The 21,187-nt window shown below is 34.9% G+C and overlaps 3 protein-coding genes across 3 annotated transcripts in view; 1 reads left to right on the top strand and 2 right to left on the bottom strand.

Annotated features, from left to right (window-relative positions):
• The window catches only part of LOC112511195 (protein LIKE COV 2), a 10,619-nt gene extending 2,204 nt beyond the window's left edge, over positions 1–8,415 (top strand). Inside the window, exons 2-7 of the mRNA XM_025116714.1 lie at positions 1,609–1,661; positions 1,757–1,866; positions 3,714–3,881; positions 5,289–5,386; positions 7,085–7,211; positions 8,073–8,415. Coding sequence (XP_024972482.1) covers positions 1,609–1,661; positions 1,757–1,866; positions 3,714–3,881; positions 5,289–5,386; positions 7,085–7,211; positions 8,073–8,173 — 657 coding nt within the window. The 3' untranslated portion in view covers positions 8,174–8,415. The remainder of the gene's footprint in view (positions 1–1,608; positions 1,662–1,756; positions 1,867–3,713; positions 3,882–5,288; positions 5,387–7,084; positions 7,212–8,072) is intronic.
• A 309-nt stretch (positions 8,416–8,724) lies between these two features.
• On the bottom strand, positions 8,725–11,337 carry LOC112511135 (5-formyltetrahydrofolate cyclo-ligase-like protein COG0212). Its single transcript, XM_025116597.1, has 6 exons — positions 10,892–11,337; positions 10,655–10,745; positions 9,826–10,052; positions 9,363–9,438; positions 9,164–9,289; positions 8,725–9,090 (listed from the first exon to the last, which is right to left on the bottom strand). Exons 1-6 carry the CDS (start codon positions 11,261–11,263, stop codon positions 8,933–8,935), a joined length of 1,050 nt encoding a protein of 349 aa, XP_024972365.1. The 5' UTR covers positions 11,264–11,337; the 3' UTR covers positions 8,725–8,932.
• A 1,907-nt stretch (positions 11,338–13,244) lies between these two features.
• LOC112511305 lies at positions 13,245–15,913 on the bottom strand. Its single transcript, XM_025116882.1, has 3 exons — positions 15,735–15,913; positions 14,425–15,080; positions 13,245–13,578 (listed from the first exon to the last, which is right to left on the bottom strand). The coding sequence occupies exons 2-3, from the start codon at positions 15,003–15,005 to the stop codon at positions 13,509–13,511; spliced, it is 651 nt and encodes a 216-aa protein (XP_024972650.1). The 5' UTR covers positions 15,006–15,080; positions 15,735–15,913; the 3' UTR covers positions 13,245–13,508.
• Positions 15,914–21,187: the final 5,274 nt, after the last annotated feature.

The raw sequence follows: 21,187 nt of genomic DNA, 5'->3' as shown, positions 1-21,187 counted from the left end.
AGTGTTTACTTGGGCTTTTTAGTTGGGCTTTTTTTAGTTGGGCTTCTTAGTTATGTAAAATAGAACCTGAGTGACTGTTAGCGATAGAACGTGAGTGACTGACTGTTAGCGATAGAACGTGAGTGACTGACTGTTAGCGAGTAGCGAGTAGCGAAGCGACCTAATCGATAGAACTTAGAAGCCGACAGCAGTAGTCGATACTCGATAGTCAATACCAGCGGTCCAGCAGCAGCAGTAGTCTATTTGGGGAGTATTAGTTGGTCACTTGGTTGGTCATTTAGTTTAGGGATTAAGACTATTAGACATTTACTTGTGTAATTGTGTTCTTCATGGTAGTAGTTTGTATGTTATGTCCTTCTGTTATTCTGATTCACGAACTTTTTAAGATTCTAATGCCACTTTTTTAACTACTTTATGTTATAAATGAAGTATTTTGATAGGTAAGTATTTTTAAGGTAGAAATTGATATGTAGAATTAATTTATAAATATTTTTTGAAYACCGGGCGCATCACGTGCGTGATGCGAGCGCAACAGCATCACGCATCACGCATCGGCTTCCGGGACCCTTAACGCATCGGACCGCATCGCGCTTTTTAAAACCAAGGTTTGATGTATATTTCAAAAAGATGTACATAAATTAAAAAATTCGGGATGGCAGTGTGGGATGTGTGGATCATGAACCGAAGCACTTCGATTAAGTTTTTTAAGATTCTTTTTTATTTATGACATTGTTTTTACTGGAGAGTAATATTTCCCCTCACATTACCTGCTGAATTCGTGGTTAATAATTGTAGGGATACGGTCGAAGTTGCATCCTCCAGAACCCCCCAATTTGGAAGGACCCTTGTTACGTAGCCTTCATATAGAAACGAGTTTTTTTTATGAAAAAGCTTAGAGATAGACCTGCAATGTAGAAGTAATAAGCCTATGAACCCTATGTTGTAGGAGTGTCCCCCTTGATGTACTCCAAAATCTAGTTTTCTTTTGGGGGGGATTGAGGGGTGATCCCAAGGGGTATTATGAGGTGCGTCTTTGACCAAGAATACAGGAAAACCCAAACCCAAATGGGAATTTAGGAGGCAAGATATTTGACTATTTGTGTGACATATATGGACAAGAGGCAAGTGTTAGGCCTAAGCTGGTAATTGTTTATTATCAGTGCAAGTTTAGAATCAAGTGAGGGAGGTCAATTTTGGTATTTCTATAATTAATGTATAAGTAGGGTGGTTGGGAAGAGAGAATGCCATGCTTATTTGATCAGAGTATCAGACATATAATTAGTTAAGTAAGCATCATGGAGAGTTTGCCTATCTCGTGAAGATAGGCGGTATCACAGAGAGTTGACCCATCTCTTGAATATAGCCCATTTACTTGCTTATGAGCTGCTATTCCACTAGGGCTTATGAGCTCTTGAAGTCTAAATGCAAATAATAACCATTGGCTAGTTGGTTCTGAACTTCTGGTGGGTTGCTATCCTGATTGTAAATTGTAGCAAAGGTGTAGAATCATGATTTTACTTGAATCAAAGCTTAGATGAATCTATATATGTGGGTGATATAAGTGCTATTGTATGGTTATGATATGCTATTGACTTTATAGTTGGCCAGGCTTGTTATGCTGTTCTGCAAAGTTGGGTTTCAAAGAAATTCATGACTGGATGGTATGTTTCAACCCTTATCTGTATTATTATTATTGTTAATTCTGTTGTTACTATTATGTGTCCTCTGACTTCTATTTAATTTGGAATATTTATAGTGTTGTTCTCTTTCCTGTGGCCGTTACATTCTTTATCACATGGTGGATTGTACAGTTTTTTGATGGTTTCTTCAGTCCTATCTATGAAAGACTTGGTGTCGAAATATTTGGTGAGTTATCTATGTCATGTTGTTAGTTTGTAGTTTCTCCAACTGAAGCACCTTATGAAGTTTGGTTCATATTGGTGAAGAATGTGACCCATCGAATTTCAAATACTTCAATTCTATCTAAGATTGTTTTGCTACATGATTATAGAGCTTGTTGTATACTGATAAAGAAACTACTACTATTAGTTTTCAAATAGAAGATTTTCTTATTCAATCTTGATTCATTCTTAAAATAAAGTATAAGATTCTATTGATAATCACAGTTAGTTCACTTTCTAGTGCTGCTCTGATCACCCAAAACCAAACCAAACAAATCCACAAGTCCCTAGACTATAGAAGGGGGAAGGTAGCAGGTCTGTTGGTAAGCCCTTGAAGTCGAGCTAGGCATAACACTTTATCCACTCTTAGGCAAGTGTTCACCTCCCCAAGGTATTTACTGGATTTTATGGGCTTTCTTTTTTGCTGCATTAAGCAAGCCAGAACGAAGTTCTTATCCGTGGATTGAAGTTCTTCCTGGCAATAAAACAACTCTTTTACGGATTTGCGGAAAGTGATAGAGAAAGTAACCCAAAGGTCTTAGTTCTTTATGCTTTCGTGTATATTTTACTGGGGTCATTTTCTGTTTTGGACTGGGAAGTGCTGAAGAAGGAGAGAGCAGGCAGCAGTGGTGAAGCCGGATGCTCGAAGCAGTTTTATTTTTTGTACGACAAGACAACTGAGGAGTAGAAAGTTGTCACAACCTAGGAGGGGTTTATATTATAGAAGCCAAAAACGGAGGTGGGGTTGGGGGGGACCTGGGGAGGTTGGGATGCGCACCTACGTGACCCCTACCTTGAAGCGTAGAGCGGCTTTTTCCGTGAAGACCCACGGGTTGTGCAAAGTGTGCGAAGACATAGGGTACAACATGCTAAAAAATATGCGGAGAAAGAACATAAGAAGAACTTTAAAATACGAATGGCAGTGCTAAAAATTGGAAAAAAGTTGGAACTAAGTAACAACAACCAAAACAGACTGACAAACAGCAAACAACAAACAAAACATACAGACAAAAGCAGGTACAAGAAAGCATAACCAAGGTAGGAATAAATACACACCCTAGTCTACCCTAGGACTCGGAAGATCTTATTTCTAGCTCCCTGATCCTACTTCCACCGTCTATCTCTTCAGAAGCCTTCCTTCCGTCTATGGTAGCTACAAATTCTCACCCTTCCTCCCATCTTGCTGCTCCCATCACCTATGTAAGCGATCTTTTATTCATTAATCAGATTTAGGAATTAATCTGACTATAAAAGAACTTTTGCCTCTCAAGATCATTGTAGATGCTAATCCTAGAGGCCTATACAAAATTTACCATGGCTTAATGGTAATGAACATAATCTGGGTGATGACGCATCAATAGAATTTTTTTTGCTTTGAGATGGCATAGGTGGCTTTATAAACGTTTGGAATTCTACATGGAGATTATATTTTAGGCAAGTCAAGAGCAGGAGCCATTCTACTGTGGTGACTTGCTCATAGTTTCTTTTTGCAGTTTGTTTTAGATTTTCGTCATATTTTTTGTTTAAAAAGTCATCTTAGTCTTGCTTGTCAATTTGGGAATAATTGATATCATCCTCCAACTTTAGCAGTAATTTATGAGATAGAATTAGGTTACATTAATCGGATAAAGTTTACTGCATTTGAAACTTGCTTTTTATGATCTGTCATTCACATGTGCCTTCTTCTGGTCCTGATGTTCAATTAATTGGATAAAGCTTTAGTTTGGTAATTAGACAAGTTAGGTATTACCTATTTTCATTTATGTCTAATGTTTTGACTTCTTTTAACTTCTTTCTTTTACAATTGTGCAGGTCTTGGATTCCTTACGTCATTAATCTTCATATTCTTTGTTGGCATTTTTGCTTCATCATGGATGGGTGCTACTGTCTTCTGGGTAGGGGAGTGGTTTATAAAGCGAATGCCCTTTGTAAAACACATATACTCTGCATCGAAACAGATTAGCGCTGCTATTTCTCCAGGTAATCTATGCCACATTCATTTGCAGTTTTTCATAACCAGGATTGGTAGAGGTTATATAAATGATTAATATCAGAAACTTTCTGCTGTTCTAATTTGGATTAGGATTTTAGAGGCAAATTGTTAAATATGATTGTTTTTACTTGTTGATCAAACTCATTTCATATATAAAATAAATGGCAAAGATTTAAGGAACTTCTTTGCAAGGGATTCCATTTCCTTTATCAGAAACAAAGATTTAAGAAACTAAAACAATCCCTATTAATCAACTTTATGAAGTTGTTTTCTTTCAAATTTTAGAAATTGCAACATAAGGCAAAAAAATCGAGCATACAACTGATCGAAGTATCAACTTAAGATCTTGTAATTCGAATCTCAACATTATCAAGAAGAATTTGGTAATTTGAGCGGAAGACCGTGTCAAATGACAAATGATTCTCAAAGTATTATGTGCTTATCTAACAGTGTGGTCCAAATTTCATTACCAACTCATCACCATAGCAATCACTATCTTAAGCTTCTCAATAATGGATAGATCGAGCTGATCAAACTAGGTTTCGATTTGATTGGCCCATATCAGATATTGCTGGAGTTTTGGAAGGAGAACAATTTTGATCATTTATGATCCTTCTGTTTCACCATGATGTGTGCTCTAAGGATCATTGAAGATGCAATATCCATAAATCGGTAGAAAATGGACTTGCGTAAAAAAAATTAACAAAAATATTTCTTGTTTTAATTATAAATATTAACAATAATGAGATTTCTTTGTGTCTGGCAGAACAATTTTGAACTAAACTCAAAGTTATAGTTTTGGTCAGTTAAACCATTCTCAGCCGTTGAGTTTGTTTAAAAAAAATTAGCAACTGGAATTACTTACAAAGATATGTAGTTATTCAATTCAATGCTTAACTAATTAGAGGATATATGAATGTATGAACATCCTTAGTTGTTACCAATTTTCTGTCATCAGCAGCATTATGCATGCTTATTATACATCTTATAAGATACCTGGGGCCTAGACATGCCATTTTAGCAAGCATTCTTCCAGGGTTATGTAGACAATGACCTCCTGCCAAGTGCTTTTAAAATCCACGACCTTCTGACAGGTTTCTAAGCATTCTTTTGTATGGAAGGGATATTCTTTTTTTAAGCAGTGACATTCTTATACCTGTCAGAAGATCATTTAACCAAAGGACCCATTCTTCTACTGGCCTTGTGCCTTTGTTTTGATTGAGTGGTATTGGCTTAAGAAGCTACTTTTATGGGTTCCAAGTTCTTTATTTTTCTATGCTATTTATCAAGTTTTACATCATGGAGTTTATATATTTTATTGCTACTTGATTAAGTTCTTAATCAAATATCATTGTTATTGGAACTAGAAGTAAAAACCCTTTCTTTCGTGACAGATCAGAACACCACTGCGTTTAAGGAGGTTGCCATCATCCGCCATCCTCGTCTGGGGGAATATGCTTTTGGTTTCATTACGTCATCAGTTGTTCTTCAGGTACATCATCTTTAGTGTTTACAATTTTAAAACTGACAAACATTATAGGTTCATAAGAAAAATTAGTTGGAAAAATATTCAGTTAAAAGCAAAAACTTAAATCAGTTCTAACATGAAAAGTTAGTCATTTGACTGTAAAATGTCAAATATAGTCTTCTTTTGTTGTGAATGGGAGTAAGTTTGACTCTTTTCTGTCACCTTTTATGGTTTGACCTTTTCTTAGAATACCATTATGAATCAAATTATAAAGGAAACTTGTTTTCGGCTATGAGAAAAGGTTTTAAGGTACAGTTGTGTGGCTAAAAATTGTCTAGCAGATGCTCAGAAGGAAAAGACGATGAAAATGTACTAAATAAATGAGTTCCATATGAATATAGCCAAGTTCATAGAGAAGTTGTCCGAGTGGACTATGTTATAATGGCTTAGAACTCGGTTGCAATGGCATTAGGTCTTTTTTAACACTTTCGTGTGGCCGTGTTAGTACTTTTAGAAGACATGAGTTGGATAGGAATCTGGGAGACAGCGGATTAGCATAGTACGTTTTAATGGTAGGAAAAATCTAGGTTTTCTGTAGTTGAGAGAGGGTAGATGGTGGGATAGAAAGAGTCAGATAGGAAAATATAAGGTTTTCTGTTTTGTTTGTTTTTCTTCTCATCACCCTGCAATCTTTTTCAAAACTATTTAAGAAAATATAAGGTCCCGTTTGGTTTGAAGGGATGGAATGGATTTGAAATCCTTGGATTTAATCGAAATTCTTCAAATATAGGATTTTGAAATCCTTAGGGAGTGCTCGGGATTTCACGGGATTTTGTAGGATTGTATGCAATAAGTTTTATAAAATGTTAAAAACATTTATTTTGTAATAATCGATTAATAGAAATGTAATTCAATTATTTTTATAAATATTTATAAATTTTTCTATAAATTATTTATAAATAATGAAATCCAATTCCATTTCAAATCCTACAAACCAAACACACCAATGATTTCAAATCCATTCCAATCCAAATCCCTCAAAAACAATCCTTCAAACCAAACGGGCCCTAAGTATTCCTACTCCTTCTTGCAATCTTCTTGGAAACAATCTCTCCACCTTTTGAGATGGAGGTTTGGTCTGCATACACCCCTACGCCTTCTGAACCTTACTTTCTGCATGGATTTGACAAAGTTTGTTTCGTATATGGCATGGTGTGTGAAACAATAAAGATGTGATTGTGGGTCGTATCGTTAACTTTTTTTTTCCCGGTTAGCTTTGATATCCAACCTGCTATGTGAGCCGACTAATCTCAGTGCGACCACCTGCTTTGCGGGTAACCGGAGTCACCACGTTTGAACCTCCATGACCACAAGGAGATTTTTATTCCTCCTTAGATTTGAACCTGGGACCTCCAGGTACTTTTGACCTTTGGAGCCTAAGCTCAAACCAATCTAGCACCACCCTTGTGGTTTCGTATTGTTAACTTTAACTTGGAAATTAATGAATGTTATGTTATTGGGATAAGAAACGGATTACTACATACAACAATATACTGAGTATTATTAAAAATATATTGGCTGGCAATAAGTCTTCACAGAGACGGCCACTCCTCTCCTAGACCCAACTTCCAAGTGAGATTAAGTGGGTTGGGTTTGGTTTGGATTTCGTTTATTGGCATAAAAGCAGAAAATTGATTTTGAAATATACGGTTTGAATTGCAGAGAGAAAATGGAGATGAAGAGTTATGTAGTGTTTATGTCCCTACAAACCATCTCTACATCGGTGATGTATTTCTGGTCAACTCTGAAGAGATCATAAGGCCAAATTTGTCTATACGAGAAGGCATTGGTATGATCTTCACCTTCCTTAAAATTTACATACTTTAAAGTATAATATACAGTTAGGAATGTAGATGGTACGAGACAACTCGCAAGCTACTCGAGATCGACTCGGTCAAAGCTCGACTCGAATAGGCTCGGCTCGAACTCGACTCGACATATTAACGAGTCGAGTCAAGCTACTCAATACTCGATTCGAAGAGCTCGTGAGATACTCGATTATTTTATATATAATTAGTTTTAAAATATAATCAGTTTTTATAATAAAATTTGTAAAATATAAATAATAAAAATGTCTTATATTTAAACAAAATTATGCATTTTTTAATTATAAAAATTAATTAATTGTTTTTATTAAAATCACAATTAGAAAAAGACAGAAAAACTATACAAAAAGTTAGTGAAATTGTCTCACATTGGAAGAGAGATTGTAAAGAAATAGAGAAAATATGTTATAAAAAAAGATGGAGGGGAATGAAATTTTTAACTTTGTCTGTTTGATGATGAAGTTTAAAGTTGATCCTTTTAGTTCTATAAAAACTAAGAGAACACCTTTAGTTTTAAAATTTATAAGAGAAAAACCCTAAAATTTCATAAATTTCAATGGGTGAGCTTGGTTCGAGCTTGATTTGAGTTCGAGCTCGAGCTTGTTTCGAGCTTGAGAAATAGTTATTGAGTTTGAGTCGAGCTTTGATTTTACTACTTGCGAGTTTTCAAGTCGAGTTCGAGCTTGAAAATTGGGTTTCGAGTTCAAGTCGAGTGTAGTGATACTCGAGCTCGACTCGCATCATTTACACCCCTATATACAGCAAATGAACTCACACACCCTTCTCACATTTGGGAAAGATTTTAAATATCATTATTATTTCAGAGATTATTGTTTCGGTGGGTATGTCGATGCCGCAATCAATATCTCCTATAGAGAGGGTTTCACGTGCAAACGAAAGGGTTCCGCTCAACAGAATAATGTAGAAGCTGAAGCCGGTGGCGTCTTCTATGAATCCATATTTTCTGCAGGTTCTTTTGTAATGAAAGGTTTGTATTCTTGTATTCGTTTTGGAAATTCATACGTGTGTGTTTAGTTGGAGCAGTGTATTTAGTAGCGGCCACAATACTTTGTTTTTCCTTCTGTAAAAAGTTGAAAAATCCAAAATTTATGTTGTCTGCTTGTATTACATTACATCTCTACAACCCCAAGATATGCCTTTGGTTTACTTTTTCTTCTTAAAAGAGATCCAAGGGTATGTTTGGTATTTAGGACGGTACAAAACTTTGCTTTGTCATATGTTAGAGTGGAGCAAGACAAAACCTGGTGCGACAGAAATGCATTTTTTTTTGTCCCAGCAAAAACATGTGGACAAAAATGAGGAAGATTGACAAATTACTAAACTACTAATGTCAGATAACACTCTAAAACTTGCACAATTGTTTCCCTTGCCTACATCACACTCACTTGTGTAGCTGGGTCAGGTTATATAAGGGTGCATTTGGTATTTAGACAGGACAGGAAAGAACAGAACAGATTATAGAAGCATCACAAGCAAATGCAAGCAATATACACAAACGGTGACTTATAAATGAAACTAAACCGAACGAACTCCCAAAGGTGGGGTTTAGGAGGTGGGATGTGCATCGATCTATCCTCTATTTGAATGTTGATAACTTATATATATGCATACGTAATACATACATCCTTGCAATCATTCATATTCATATGTGAAGATGAAGAAACTATCGCTGCCTTTGTTTTCTTTGAGCAGTAGGAGGCAGTTTCTCAGAAGGGCCAGTGGGAAGTTTCTCCCCACTTTCTTTTTCAATTTTAGCTTTCAATTGTCTAAGGATTTTGATCTGACTCAGCTTCTCAGGTGACAGTTTTTCCCAGTAAATACCTAACAAAAATTCACCAACAGTCATTGGCCCATCAGGGACTAACCTTGAAATGAAAATGTTAAAGAAACTAACCTTGAGGTTTCGGGATGGATGTGTTGGTGAAAATAACTCGGGTCGGAGTGCATATGATGTCAACAGGGACATCATGGATTAGGAGCTTCTCAACTGGGATATCGTCTACTAGTTGTTCATCGTGCACTGAAGAAACAAGAAGCAACGGTACATTTTCTTTTGAAACTTATGATGATAATTCGAGCCAAAGAATTCTTACCAGATGTAACGATTGGTGTTGAGTCGTCAATTGCTCCCATGTAACGCAGCATTCCGTATTCAAGTTCTGCAAATCCCTGCATCAATCCACTTTCAACCCATCAAATTTAACCAACCAACGAGTATTCAAATAAATAATAAACCAGACGAACCCAATAAATGTCATACAGAGAGGGTAGGATGTAAGGTGATCTTTCCTCTGCCCTATGAGGCTGTATAATTTTCCCCATTAGTAAGCATTAGAAGACTTCTATTGGAACCGGAAATGAAAGTTCTGCGGTTCTCATAGGACACAGGGACTGTTCAAAACGAAACTAGCCCAGTATATTCCATCCGAAGGTGAGGTCTAGGGGTATGATGTAATTGTAAGCAGACGTGACCTCTATCCAACAAGAACTATTGAACGAATATCCAAATACTTCTTTGAACTACATTGACTCCCATTTGTTTTGGAACATATATACCTCACCCTTGCCAAGTCGAGCTCCAGTTTTCGGATCAACGGCAACCGAGCCAACGACAATAAGGTCCACCTTGATCTTCTCATGTAATCCAATGGGCCTTCCATATTTCGCAACCCCAACGGAAGTGCATGCCTCATTCATGGTACTAGGGGTTAATGAATTTGATTCAAGTATAGAAAAAAATCCGGTCCTTAACCGAGGCTGGGGAGTAAGTAGCTGCTTCCCACCTTCGCAAAGAGAAGTATTCTTATAAAGATTGTGCATTTTAATACATAACCACATGTGAAAGCTACAAGAACCCAAAATTACAGGCCTAAAAATGGGAAATTTGCTAAAAGTAGGATTCAAATCCAAGCCCTTTAGAACACAAAATCTTTAAGCTGGCAACTCAACCATCACAAACTGTTGTCACAGATTTAGGCGCCGTTTTTACCTAAATGCTTATCCGGTAAGTGCTTATCGTTAGGAGTCAACAGTATAATTTATTTTACCGGGTAAGATTGTAGTACATCGAAATGGTATGGTATGCTTACCGAGTAAGACTCTCCGTCTTTATCATTGCTCTTACCGGGTAAGATTTTTGACCCTTGCCATGTTCATCCGGTAAGAAAAATTACCTGATAAACACTTACGGGCTAATCGTTTAATAAACTGCCCCTAGATACACAAAACAACAAAGTTTCCCAACCATGAAGTAACGACACAGGCCACCATATACTCCCGTTTAGGTTTTCTTAGGGATATATGGAGCTTGACTTGGTGCAAAAGTGAGCTAAAAATGCTTCTATTTAAAGAAGGTAAGGTAAGGAAACAGATGGATAAAGCTGACCATTGAGTGTCAGGAATCTGACTTGCTTTTGAGGTGTATCAGGATTGACCTTCACACATTTAGCCTTTAGAAACACCTCCAGCATACTCAACTGCCATACAGTACAACACAACACAATTTTAACCCCTAAAATAATTACAATCAACCGAATTCTAGAATGAAACCCTAAACCAAATGCTGAAATCCATCAATTTCAAATGCATTTCAGGTGATATGAGGAGGATTCAACCTTCTTACTTTGTTAGCAGCAATGGAAGCAGAAACGAAATTAGGGATCCGATGATGAACAGGTCGTGGAAACTGAGCAATGTTTCGAGCCTCCATCAAATCCCAAATCCTCTTCCGGATGATCCATTTCCAGGCTTTTGGATCGTTATCGTTTCTGTCTAACTCTTCCGCCATGGATTCTCTTGCTTTAGCATCGAGACGAAGCCTCTCGGCCTCGTAAGCGGATTCGTCAAAACCAACTTCGATTCTGTTGCTCTCCACTTTAAAGGGATTGTAACTTAAGTGTTTAATGGAGAAGGAATTAGATCTGTGGGTGTGATTGACGATGGAGGGAAGATGATTGAGATGCGAAATTCTGAATAATGCAGAGGAGGCATCCATGGTTGAAGGTATCGTTATTCATGGAGGTTGTTGGTGTACATGATAAGAAGTGAATGATCAGATTGCAAGAAATTTTTAAATTTTGTAAAAAATACATTTTTTTGTTCTTAATTTCAAAATGAAGAAAATAACGACTTTTCGAGTTCTCTTTTACTTTACGAAGAAACAAAGTTGTAAATGACATTAGCTACAATAATTATTTATATTTATACTATCTTATAAACCAAATTTATTAAAAGTCTTAAAAACAATTTTTAATTCACAAAATACTATACATTTATGCATAGAGTCTTAAAAACAACTCATAATACATTAAGTACTACTATTGTATGTATTCGATCTTAACATCTCTTAATCTACAATTAAAATAATATATAGTACAAGTTACCAATACACATTATTACATTTTCTTATCATGTTTCCAAGATATTTTTAACACCTTTCACTCATATATTCACCCTCTCATACCTCTATGTCTTCTCTTCATCCCCCAAGGTGAGATTCAAACTTATATTCAATATGAGTTATTAAAAATTCTATCATTCATCTCTTATTCAATTGCTCTAGAACTCTCGGTCTCGTTCTCAATCTCTTGATTCTTTGCTCTTGGTGTAAATCGAACATATTTGTGAAATCGTTTAAATATGTTTGATGTTAAATATATTGGATTTTAAACTGTCATATAATTTTTTTCATCGATAGACTGTAATTGGAACCATAACTCTTATTTATTCAAATTATATTAATATGTAAAGACCAAGTGTAACTTATATCATCGTTAAATCTCTCTAATAAAACCAATGAAACTTCAAAATTATTAAAATTCACGGCTCCCGTCGCATTGCGTGGGTACACAACTAGTATCATATATAATATTATATATATATATATATATATATATATATGAAAAATCTTGTGAGAAGAAAAGTTATAGTGTGGAGTGTAAAAAGAGATCTGAACCCTTTATCACTTTAAATCTTTTGTCACTTTTAAATTTTTAATCTAATGCCCATCCATGAATTGCACTTTAGAAGGGAATTGATTTGTTGCATCTCAGTGCACTTCATTAATGTTGACATTCAATTAGGATTGATCCAAAGGTGGAGATCTCTTTTTACGCTTCTCATTATAACTTCCCTTCTTACCGAAACTCAACCCTATATATATATATATATATATATATATATAGAGAGAGAGAGAGAGAGAGAGAGAGAGGAAAGAGTTCAAACAAAAACATCTTAATTTTACTTGAATGTAAAAACGCATGTTCTCAATAAGTCAATAATATTAAACAATTTAAATTAGGTTATATATTAAAAACTAATAAGTAGGACATTAAAAAGGTAAGAAATATGAAAAACCACGTTACAGAAAATCGCATATTAGGCCATTGCATACACAAGTTTAACATGTCGTCAGACATAAGTTTTGAGCAGCAACGAAAGCAAAGCAAAGCAGGAGGCCAAAAAAAGTCTCGTGTTTTCGAGTTTTTTTAGAAAGAAAAGAGAGGTAAATAAAGCATCTCCAATGCAAGGTTATTATTAGCGAAAAATGAAGCAACTTATAGAACTAGCATTGTGTAGAGTTTTTATAAGAACCTTATCCTCTTTACATTCTTGTATAAGAAGTAAAGAAGCTTGATTCTTACCATGAAGTTTATAAGTGACATTTTCCTAGTTTTTTTATTTATATTATTTTATTGATTCTATAATTATTATTGATGTTCAAAAAATCAATGGAACCCAAAAAAATGAGCTTCTTATAATAACTATCATTGTGGCCATAAGGATATTTTTATTCCTCATTGGATTCGAACCTGGGACCTTCAGACACTTTTGACCTTTGGAGTCCAAGCTCAAACCAATCAGACATCATCCTTGTGGTTAATTACCGCCACTTTTTCATCACACCAACAGCAATAGAAGAACACAATCTACCCTCGGTATCTCGATTAACACCGAGCGACAAAACTAGCGAAAAATGAAAAAGAACGAATTAAGAGGTGTTAATTACGACGAAACAAATGATGAATGCAGTTTCCTATAACAACACGAATGCTGAAAAATAAAGGAAAAACAAACAAAAGCAAAAATGAAATCCCAAAGAAATGGAATATAGACAAACAGACAGACGGACAAACAGACAGAAATGATCACCGGTAGTGACTCCAAACCACATAAACTTTCGCTGCTTACGATCTCATGCAGACTTTAAACTTTCATCCCGACAAAACTAGAAGCTCAAACTACATTAACCTGCACGAGCAACTTCTTTCATTCCCGTTTTCATATTCATCATCTGACCCGCTGTGTTCGCTGCAAAAATGTGCCAAGAAATCAACATCTAAATAAAGGGTCTCAAGAGCGCTGCTCGGAACCTAAGATCAACATAACGTTTGCAACCAACAAAAAATCTAACATGGACACAACAAGATCTTTGGGGCAGATGACAAGTTTGCATACATCCCACCCAAAACCCGACTTTCGAGTAGGATATATTGTGCCACTTTGTTTTGGTTTTACCCAATGCTTCAAGGAGGCAACAAGTGACCCAACAAGTTCCATATGTAGATATAACGAAAGAATCATGTAGTATAGGTCGCTTATTCGGTTCATTTGATTGTTCCTCCCGCATTAGTAGTTTGTTTCATTGCAGTGCACCCTTCGATGCTACTTACCACACTTGTTCCCTATTAGTTTTTGTATTGCAAGCCGGAAGTCTTCACAGAACCCACCTTACATAAGGTCTGCATACATACCTAGTACCCTCTCTAGAAGTAAGGTCTGCATACATCCTACCTAGTACCCTCTCTAGAGGTAAGGTCTGCATACATCCTACCCTCCCCGGATCCTACCAAAAGGTAAGGTATGCCTACATCATACCCTTCCTACAGGTAATGTCTGCATACATCCTACCTTACATCTAGGCGTGTATCGTACCCTCTCTATATCCTACCTTTATGTGGGATATACTGGGTTCATTTAGTTTGGTTGGTTTATCAAGTTTTCAATGTATAGAAGTAAGTTTAGTTCTTAACCTTCGGGAAAACAATTATGTGATTAACCATGACTAGCATGATAATTCTTATATCATTGTGGCACTAATTTGCAGAAAAATGGTACTAAACTTCAAGTTTTAAAACAGAATCATCAAATTCATACCTGGCTTCAAATTCCCGGATCACAAAAAGCTCTCCCCCGGATACATCCGTCCATTGAACTCTTCTTTCGGTATGATCCAAACCATTGGCATCATTTCGGTCTACACGCTCACCCTCATCCTCCTTATCACAAGCATCAGAGACCGAAACACCAGTCGTTGGTCTCTTCAAGCTGCTTCTAAGAGAAGAAGCATTTATGCTATTGATATTGTCATTATCGTCAACAAGATCCGAGGTACGATCATTTTCTTTAACATTTTGCAAATCAGGAGAACTTTTAAGAACATCTTCCTGGTTCTGGTGGTGGGCAGGTCCTACTTTCAAAGGGGATGGAGTCTCTAGTCCAGCGGCGGTGCGACCAAAACAGAGAAATGATGCGCACCCGCGGACCAAATGGTTCTTATGGGAAGCCAGCTGGAGGTCAGGATCGGATTCTTGGTCCACCAACTGGTACTGGTTCCACGGCGTAACTCTCATGGGTTTCTCCTCAGTTTTCTTGCCCAAAAGCAAAAGGGTTAAACCCTTGCTATACCCTGAAGCTGAAGAAGAGAAAAAACCTCCGCCTTCCACCGCCAATAACATCCGTTCTGCTCATCGGAAAAACACCATAAGAACTTCTCTTGCTCTTCAATCACAAACAACTCAAAGTCAAACCACCTGCAATCAAACAAAGTCAAGTCAACAGGCATATCCACAAATGAAGGAAAATTATCATTCTTTGAGTCCCATGATCCTAACATTCTCATAAAGTCAAGTCAACAAGATGATACCCACAAGAAATTTGATTATAATATTTCACAAAAAGTGATTTAATTATTGCAAAGAATCAATTATTCTTCTGTCGTTATTGGTTTAACTGCATTTAGATGAACAAGAACTGAAACCAAATTAGAATATGAATTGATTGGATAATCGCCCAATTTAAAGCAAAGATTGATAGATCAAGACGCATTAATTGATCTACATGAACGTTTTCAACAACAAATTCAATCGATAATGGAGTTTGTTCTTCAATGGCAACGCAGGGTTACAATCGATTCGATCCCCTTCCTCGATAAGAAAACAGAAAACATCTATAAATTGTCCAAATTGAATCCAAAAGGGACAATGAAACTACGATCTAAAACACAGTATCAGATTCAGTAGAACTAATGAACACAAACCCCCAATTCATAAGCACATTCATTGAGTTGATACAAACCCAAGATCCTACTTCAAGTGTAGAAAACCCCAATGAAATTCGAATAAAGTAAAAAAAAAAAACAACAACAACAACAACCAGAGATTTAGTGCAGCGGAAATAGGACTCACGAATCCAGAAGACTTAAATGAGAAATTTCCGAGAAGCTCCCATGTCTACCCAACCTCGCCGTAGTTAATACTTGATCTTCTCCGGTCGCCGGAAAATATTTAGAAAAACAAAAGAAGGATTTGTAGGGAAATTGGTGTGGCGTCAATGGTGAAATAAAGGTGTCAAATTCAATGGTGGTGGCATAGAATCAATGGATTCTCTTTATTTTATAATAATAATTTTTAGAGTAAATTACACTTTTGTTACTTATAATTATTGACTCACTAGCAATTTTCGTCCCTGTTTTTATTCTAGTTATACGAATATGCAGAAAGTCAACCGATCAAATTGGAAACCGACCGATTTAATTAGAATCGACCGATCATAATTGAATATCTAATTGTAATTCGATTGAATTGAAAATTTCAACATCCAATTTAAATCGTCGGTCCTTGGATGACAGTTTGGAACCGAACAAAACCGATTGATCTGAATGATCCAACATCCAATTAACCATCCAACTATTATCCAATTACCATTCAATTAATTTGTTTTCAATTTTCTTAAATCGGAATTTGTTTTTTGTGTTGGTTTTTGAATTCTTTTTATCTCGTTTATGTTGGTTCTAAAACTTATTTAAAGTGATCAGTCAGTTTGTATCATTGTTGGAAAATTGGATTGAATCAACACATTGGATGAATCTAATCCGGTATGGTCATTCATTGGTTGTCGGATGGATCAAATTTGATCCAATGCAGATCGGATGACTCCTCTCCCGGCCACCACTTGGATGACTCATCTCTTACTTCTCTTTTTCTTCCCACCTCAAACCACACAAAGCTAACAGATCGACCCTTTTCTTATCCCGTTCTATTCTATCGTGAACCTTTTTTACTTCGGGGGCCAAATTGCGAACTTTTTTACTTCAGGGACTAAATTGTGAACTTTTTTTACTTCAGGGACCAAATTGTGAAACCCAATAGATCGATGCCTCTTCTTTATCTAATTCGGTCAGACATAAAGACAATTCAGATCGTTTGTTTTTCTTTTTTTTTCAGAGCCTCTTATCCCTTATTGTCTTCTAAAAAAATAAGTGATATCCTAACCACTTATTTGCCTCTTAATCCTAAAGATTATCCAGAGGGCCGACTTCAACCTAATCTATCGCCTTGCTCAGTCTAATCAATCTATCGCATTGCTCCACGAAATTGGACATCGATCTCTACTCCATCATTTGATCAACTTCACTCTCTCATTAAATCTCCTCACTATCTCAATCGATCGACTTCACTCTCTCAATCAATATGTGCTTCATCAATCGACTAACTTCACCATCTCAATTGATCTTTGTTTCATCAATAAGCTAAAGAACAGTTAAGATCTGGGAGGAGGAGAAATAAGAACCAATGGCATGTTCATCCTCCTCGATACTGCCCTTGTGAGTTGTTCAGATTTCAATCCCGATTTCAGAATAATATGTCTGTTTGACAAAAAATCTTGATGTGGGCTTCTCTGGTTTATAATTAAAACTGGAATGATGAATATATGCGGTAGTGTGAGAGAGAGAGAGAGAGAGAGAAAAGAGGGGAAAAGAGAGAAAGAAAGATAAAATAAATTTTGGGTGTTTGATATGATCCTATATTGTATTATATATATATATATGGGTTGGTTCAAATACTAACCAAAACTATTGTGCAAACTATGTTAACCCGATCTTGATCGTTTATTTTCTCATCAAATGATCCTTATTAAATGAGACTATAAAAATAATCATTTAATTGAGATGCCTATGAACAACGGTTCAGATGGTACTTTTGTAAAAACATCGCATGAACATGGTGAACATTTATATGAACACGGTGAATGTTCATGGACATTACATGGATATGAACACCATGAACACCATGAACATCGGAATTACCTCATGATCAATTAGAGGGATCTTAAAAGATTTGTAACTCCCAAATAATTATTAAGGAGTTACATAAAGGTCAAATTACAAAATGACCCTTGTATTCAATTTATAAGTTATATTTGAACATAAAGTAAAGAAATAATGTGATTGGTTGATGTTGGTTAATAGAGTTAACACAAAAAAATGAGTTAGTATTTGAACCACCCTATATATATATATATATATATATATATATATATATAGACTTGGGATCATGTGAGACCAGCCTGTTTTCGTGAGACCCGTGAGACCAGCATTTTACACTTGAAACTTCACAGCAAAATGCTGTGAAGGTAACTTTTTAAAACCTTCACAGTGTTTTTGCTGTGAAGGTTCGACTTTTTTAAACCTTCACAACGTTTTTGCTGTGAAGTTTACGTGTAAAAATGTGGTCTCACGGGTCTCATGAAAACAGGTTGGTATCACGTGAACGTAACCCTATATATATATATATATATATATGTATGTATATCGTATAAATTGAGGCATGCCATTTTTCTATTATTTTAATTCAGATTTCAGACTTCAGACATTTGTCAGTTTATAAAAACAGTTTTATTGATTAAGATTTCAGATTTCAGCATCACCTCTTATAAATCAGAAGTGAAATCAGACTTCAGACTTCAATACCTTTTGAAAAACAAATGTCACCTAAGTCCCAGTGAATCCCTTCCAACACTTAGAGCCAAAAATGAGTAAGGATAAACTCATTTTGTTTCAATGTGTTGAATAAGGGTATATATATATATATATATATATATATATATATACACATATACATATATATATATATATATTATCTATTTATCCACATATTTATTACTCATTTACCTGAAATTTTAATGGATAAGGTATGAATAAACGGTTTTTCGTTATCCATTATATGTTAACGATTACGAAGTTATATATATATATATATACATATATATAAAGAGAGAGAGAGAGAGAGAGAGAGAGAAAGAAAGAGAGAGTGGATCATGCAAGAAGCTACATAATTTGTGAGAAGTCGAGAAGGAATATGAGCCACATACTCCATTAATTAAAATATAACATAAATAACAAATAATTTTAAAAATTAAGATAATTATCATTTTTAATTGGATAAATATTCAAAAATCTAGTTATATCTTTTTAATTTTTTTTCTATATATACTTTGATAAAAAAAAAGTTTAAAATTTTCATCAAATATCACATGTGATATCTACAATTAATTATAATCTTTTTTACCCATTTTCTCTAATTTTTGGATCCACATTTTGAATCAATTTGATAAACTTCGTTTAACATATGATCTATTATATATCATATACGATCTATATGATCTACTATGTGAATCTTAGTACATATTATATATGATAATATACGTTTGAATATAAGTCACGTATTATCAATGTGATAATATTTACATCACAAAAAAGATCTACAAATATAAATATACATAATCATATCTGATTAACAAAAACATCTAAAATTATCACATATGAATTGATTGTAGATATCACGTGTGATATTTGATGAAAACTGAAAAATTACTTTATCAAAAGTGTATCTAATTTTTTTTATATAAAACTTGATAAAAATTTTTATTAATGAATTAAAACTGAAAAATAAATAAATCTGAAAGATATAACAAGATTTTTAAGAATTTATCCAATTCAAATTGACAACTATCCCAAGTTCTAAAATTATTATTAATATTTTATTTATGTTTATTTTTTAATTAATAGATTGTATGACCCATATTCTTTATCGATTTCTCGTAAATTGATCGTTTTCTCGTTTGAACTTGCCCATATATATATATATATATAAACGGCTAATCAAATGCAACTCTTCTAAATATTAATATTTTATCGAAATAATGAATTTTCATTTATTATGATTAGAATCTTTTTGGAAGATGATTAGAGTACATTAATTATGATTAACGATTTATATTGGGAAACAATCATTATAGTTATGAAATCAGATATTCGTTAGACTAGATGGACAATCAAGATTGGTTTGTAACATTTCCATTGTTTGTATTTGATTGGGAGTTTGGGACTCTCTCTCTCTCTCTCTCTCTCTCTCTCTCTCTATATATATATATATATATACATACATACATATAATTAATGAACTTTAATCATTTTGAATAAATATTCAAATACTAGTAAATGGACATCGACCATTGACCAACATAATGTTATTTCTAATTGAACAAGCTTAACTTGGATGTTGATGATCTCAAGATAAATACTTGTTAAAGTTGAACTTGGTGACTCCACAAGCAAAAGAGTCGAAGAATTGAGCTTGTTGACTATTAAACTATAGACCCCAAAAGGTTGAACTTAATTGTTGGTTATCCATAAGTGACACTTATATAATACTGGATTATGGTTTACTCGTGTTCCGTCACTGCCAATGGTAAATCTGGTCTCCCTCGTCATCTTATGATGTTTATATCCTTCCAAGGATAAATATGACTTGAATATCAATAAAATGTCTTGATTAAAGCTATGTTCTCGGTTTTAATGTTTTATTTTATAACTGTTTGAACTTACTAGTCGTTAAGCCTAACATTTTTCTTAAATAAAATGTATATCAGGATATCATAGCACTGGGGCTCGTAAGGTACGAGGGTGAGTGATGGTTACATTAGGGGCATTTTTGGGATGACACTTTTGGAGATACATAACGTCACATGTTAATAATGTCACTTGGTGTAAGAACATCTGGTAAATACACTGAAAACGAACAAAAATACACCCACAAAGCGTAGGAAACAAGAATAGACGGAAAACAACAAACTTGGCCATCAGGGACACAACCCCACACCAAGAGGAAAGGAGAAATCGAACAAATCAATCAAAAGCAAGGTATGAGCAACCACCATACCAAGTGACAACCAACCAAAAAGGCAAGATTCCTAGGCTATACATAGACATATCGAAAAAAATATGCAAGCTGTAATCGAGGAGCCCATACGACTACAAAGAGCAAACCTGAAGAACACGGTGAACCCTCTACAAGAACGTCAACACTTTATATCCACCAATTTTGGATTTGACATCAAGGAAAGGAACATTCAATCCCTAAACACATATGGTGAAACCGACAAAAAGCCACAACAACGATATTTATCCAGGGACTCCTTAGAGGAATATGATGACGAGATTTGACCAATGTCAATTCATCCAAAATTGTCGATATACTCTTGCCATCGAGTTATTCCATCCCACCAAATCCTGAACCATAGACCAAAAAACGTATACATAAAAAACAGATGGTTATGTCTATCGCATCCCAAAGAGCACAACAGACCCAAAAATATATCATTCATAACAACATTTTATCTTGAGTCGGAAGTTGATTGCGATAAGCAAGTCAAAACCATAAAGAACCAATGGACCACATCACTGATAAATAGACATAACTTTATATATAAGAAAGATAATAGACATATTACCATTTAATATGTCTATTATCTTTCTTTTCTTATATATATATATATATATATATACACACACACACAC

The sequence above is a fragment of the Cynara cardunculus genome, assembly GCF_001531365.2.
Source record: "Cynara cardunculus var. scolymus isolate 2C chromosome LG 4, CcrdV1, whole genome shotgun sequence".
Classification (NCBI taxonomy): Eukaryota; Viridiplantae; Streptophyta; class Magnoliopsida; order Asterales; family Asteraceae; genus Cynara; species Cynara cardunculus.
Note: the sequence above shows the minus strand (reverse complement) of the source record. Positions and strands in the feature narration are given on the sequence as shown.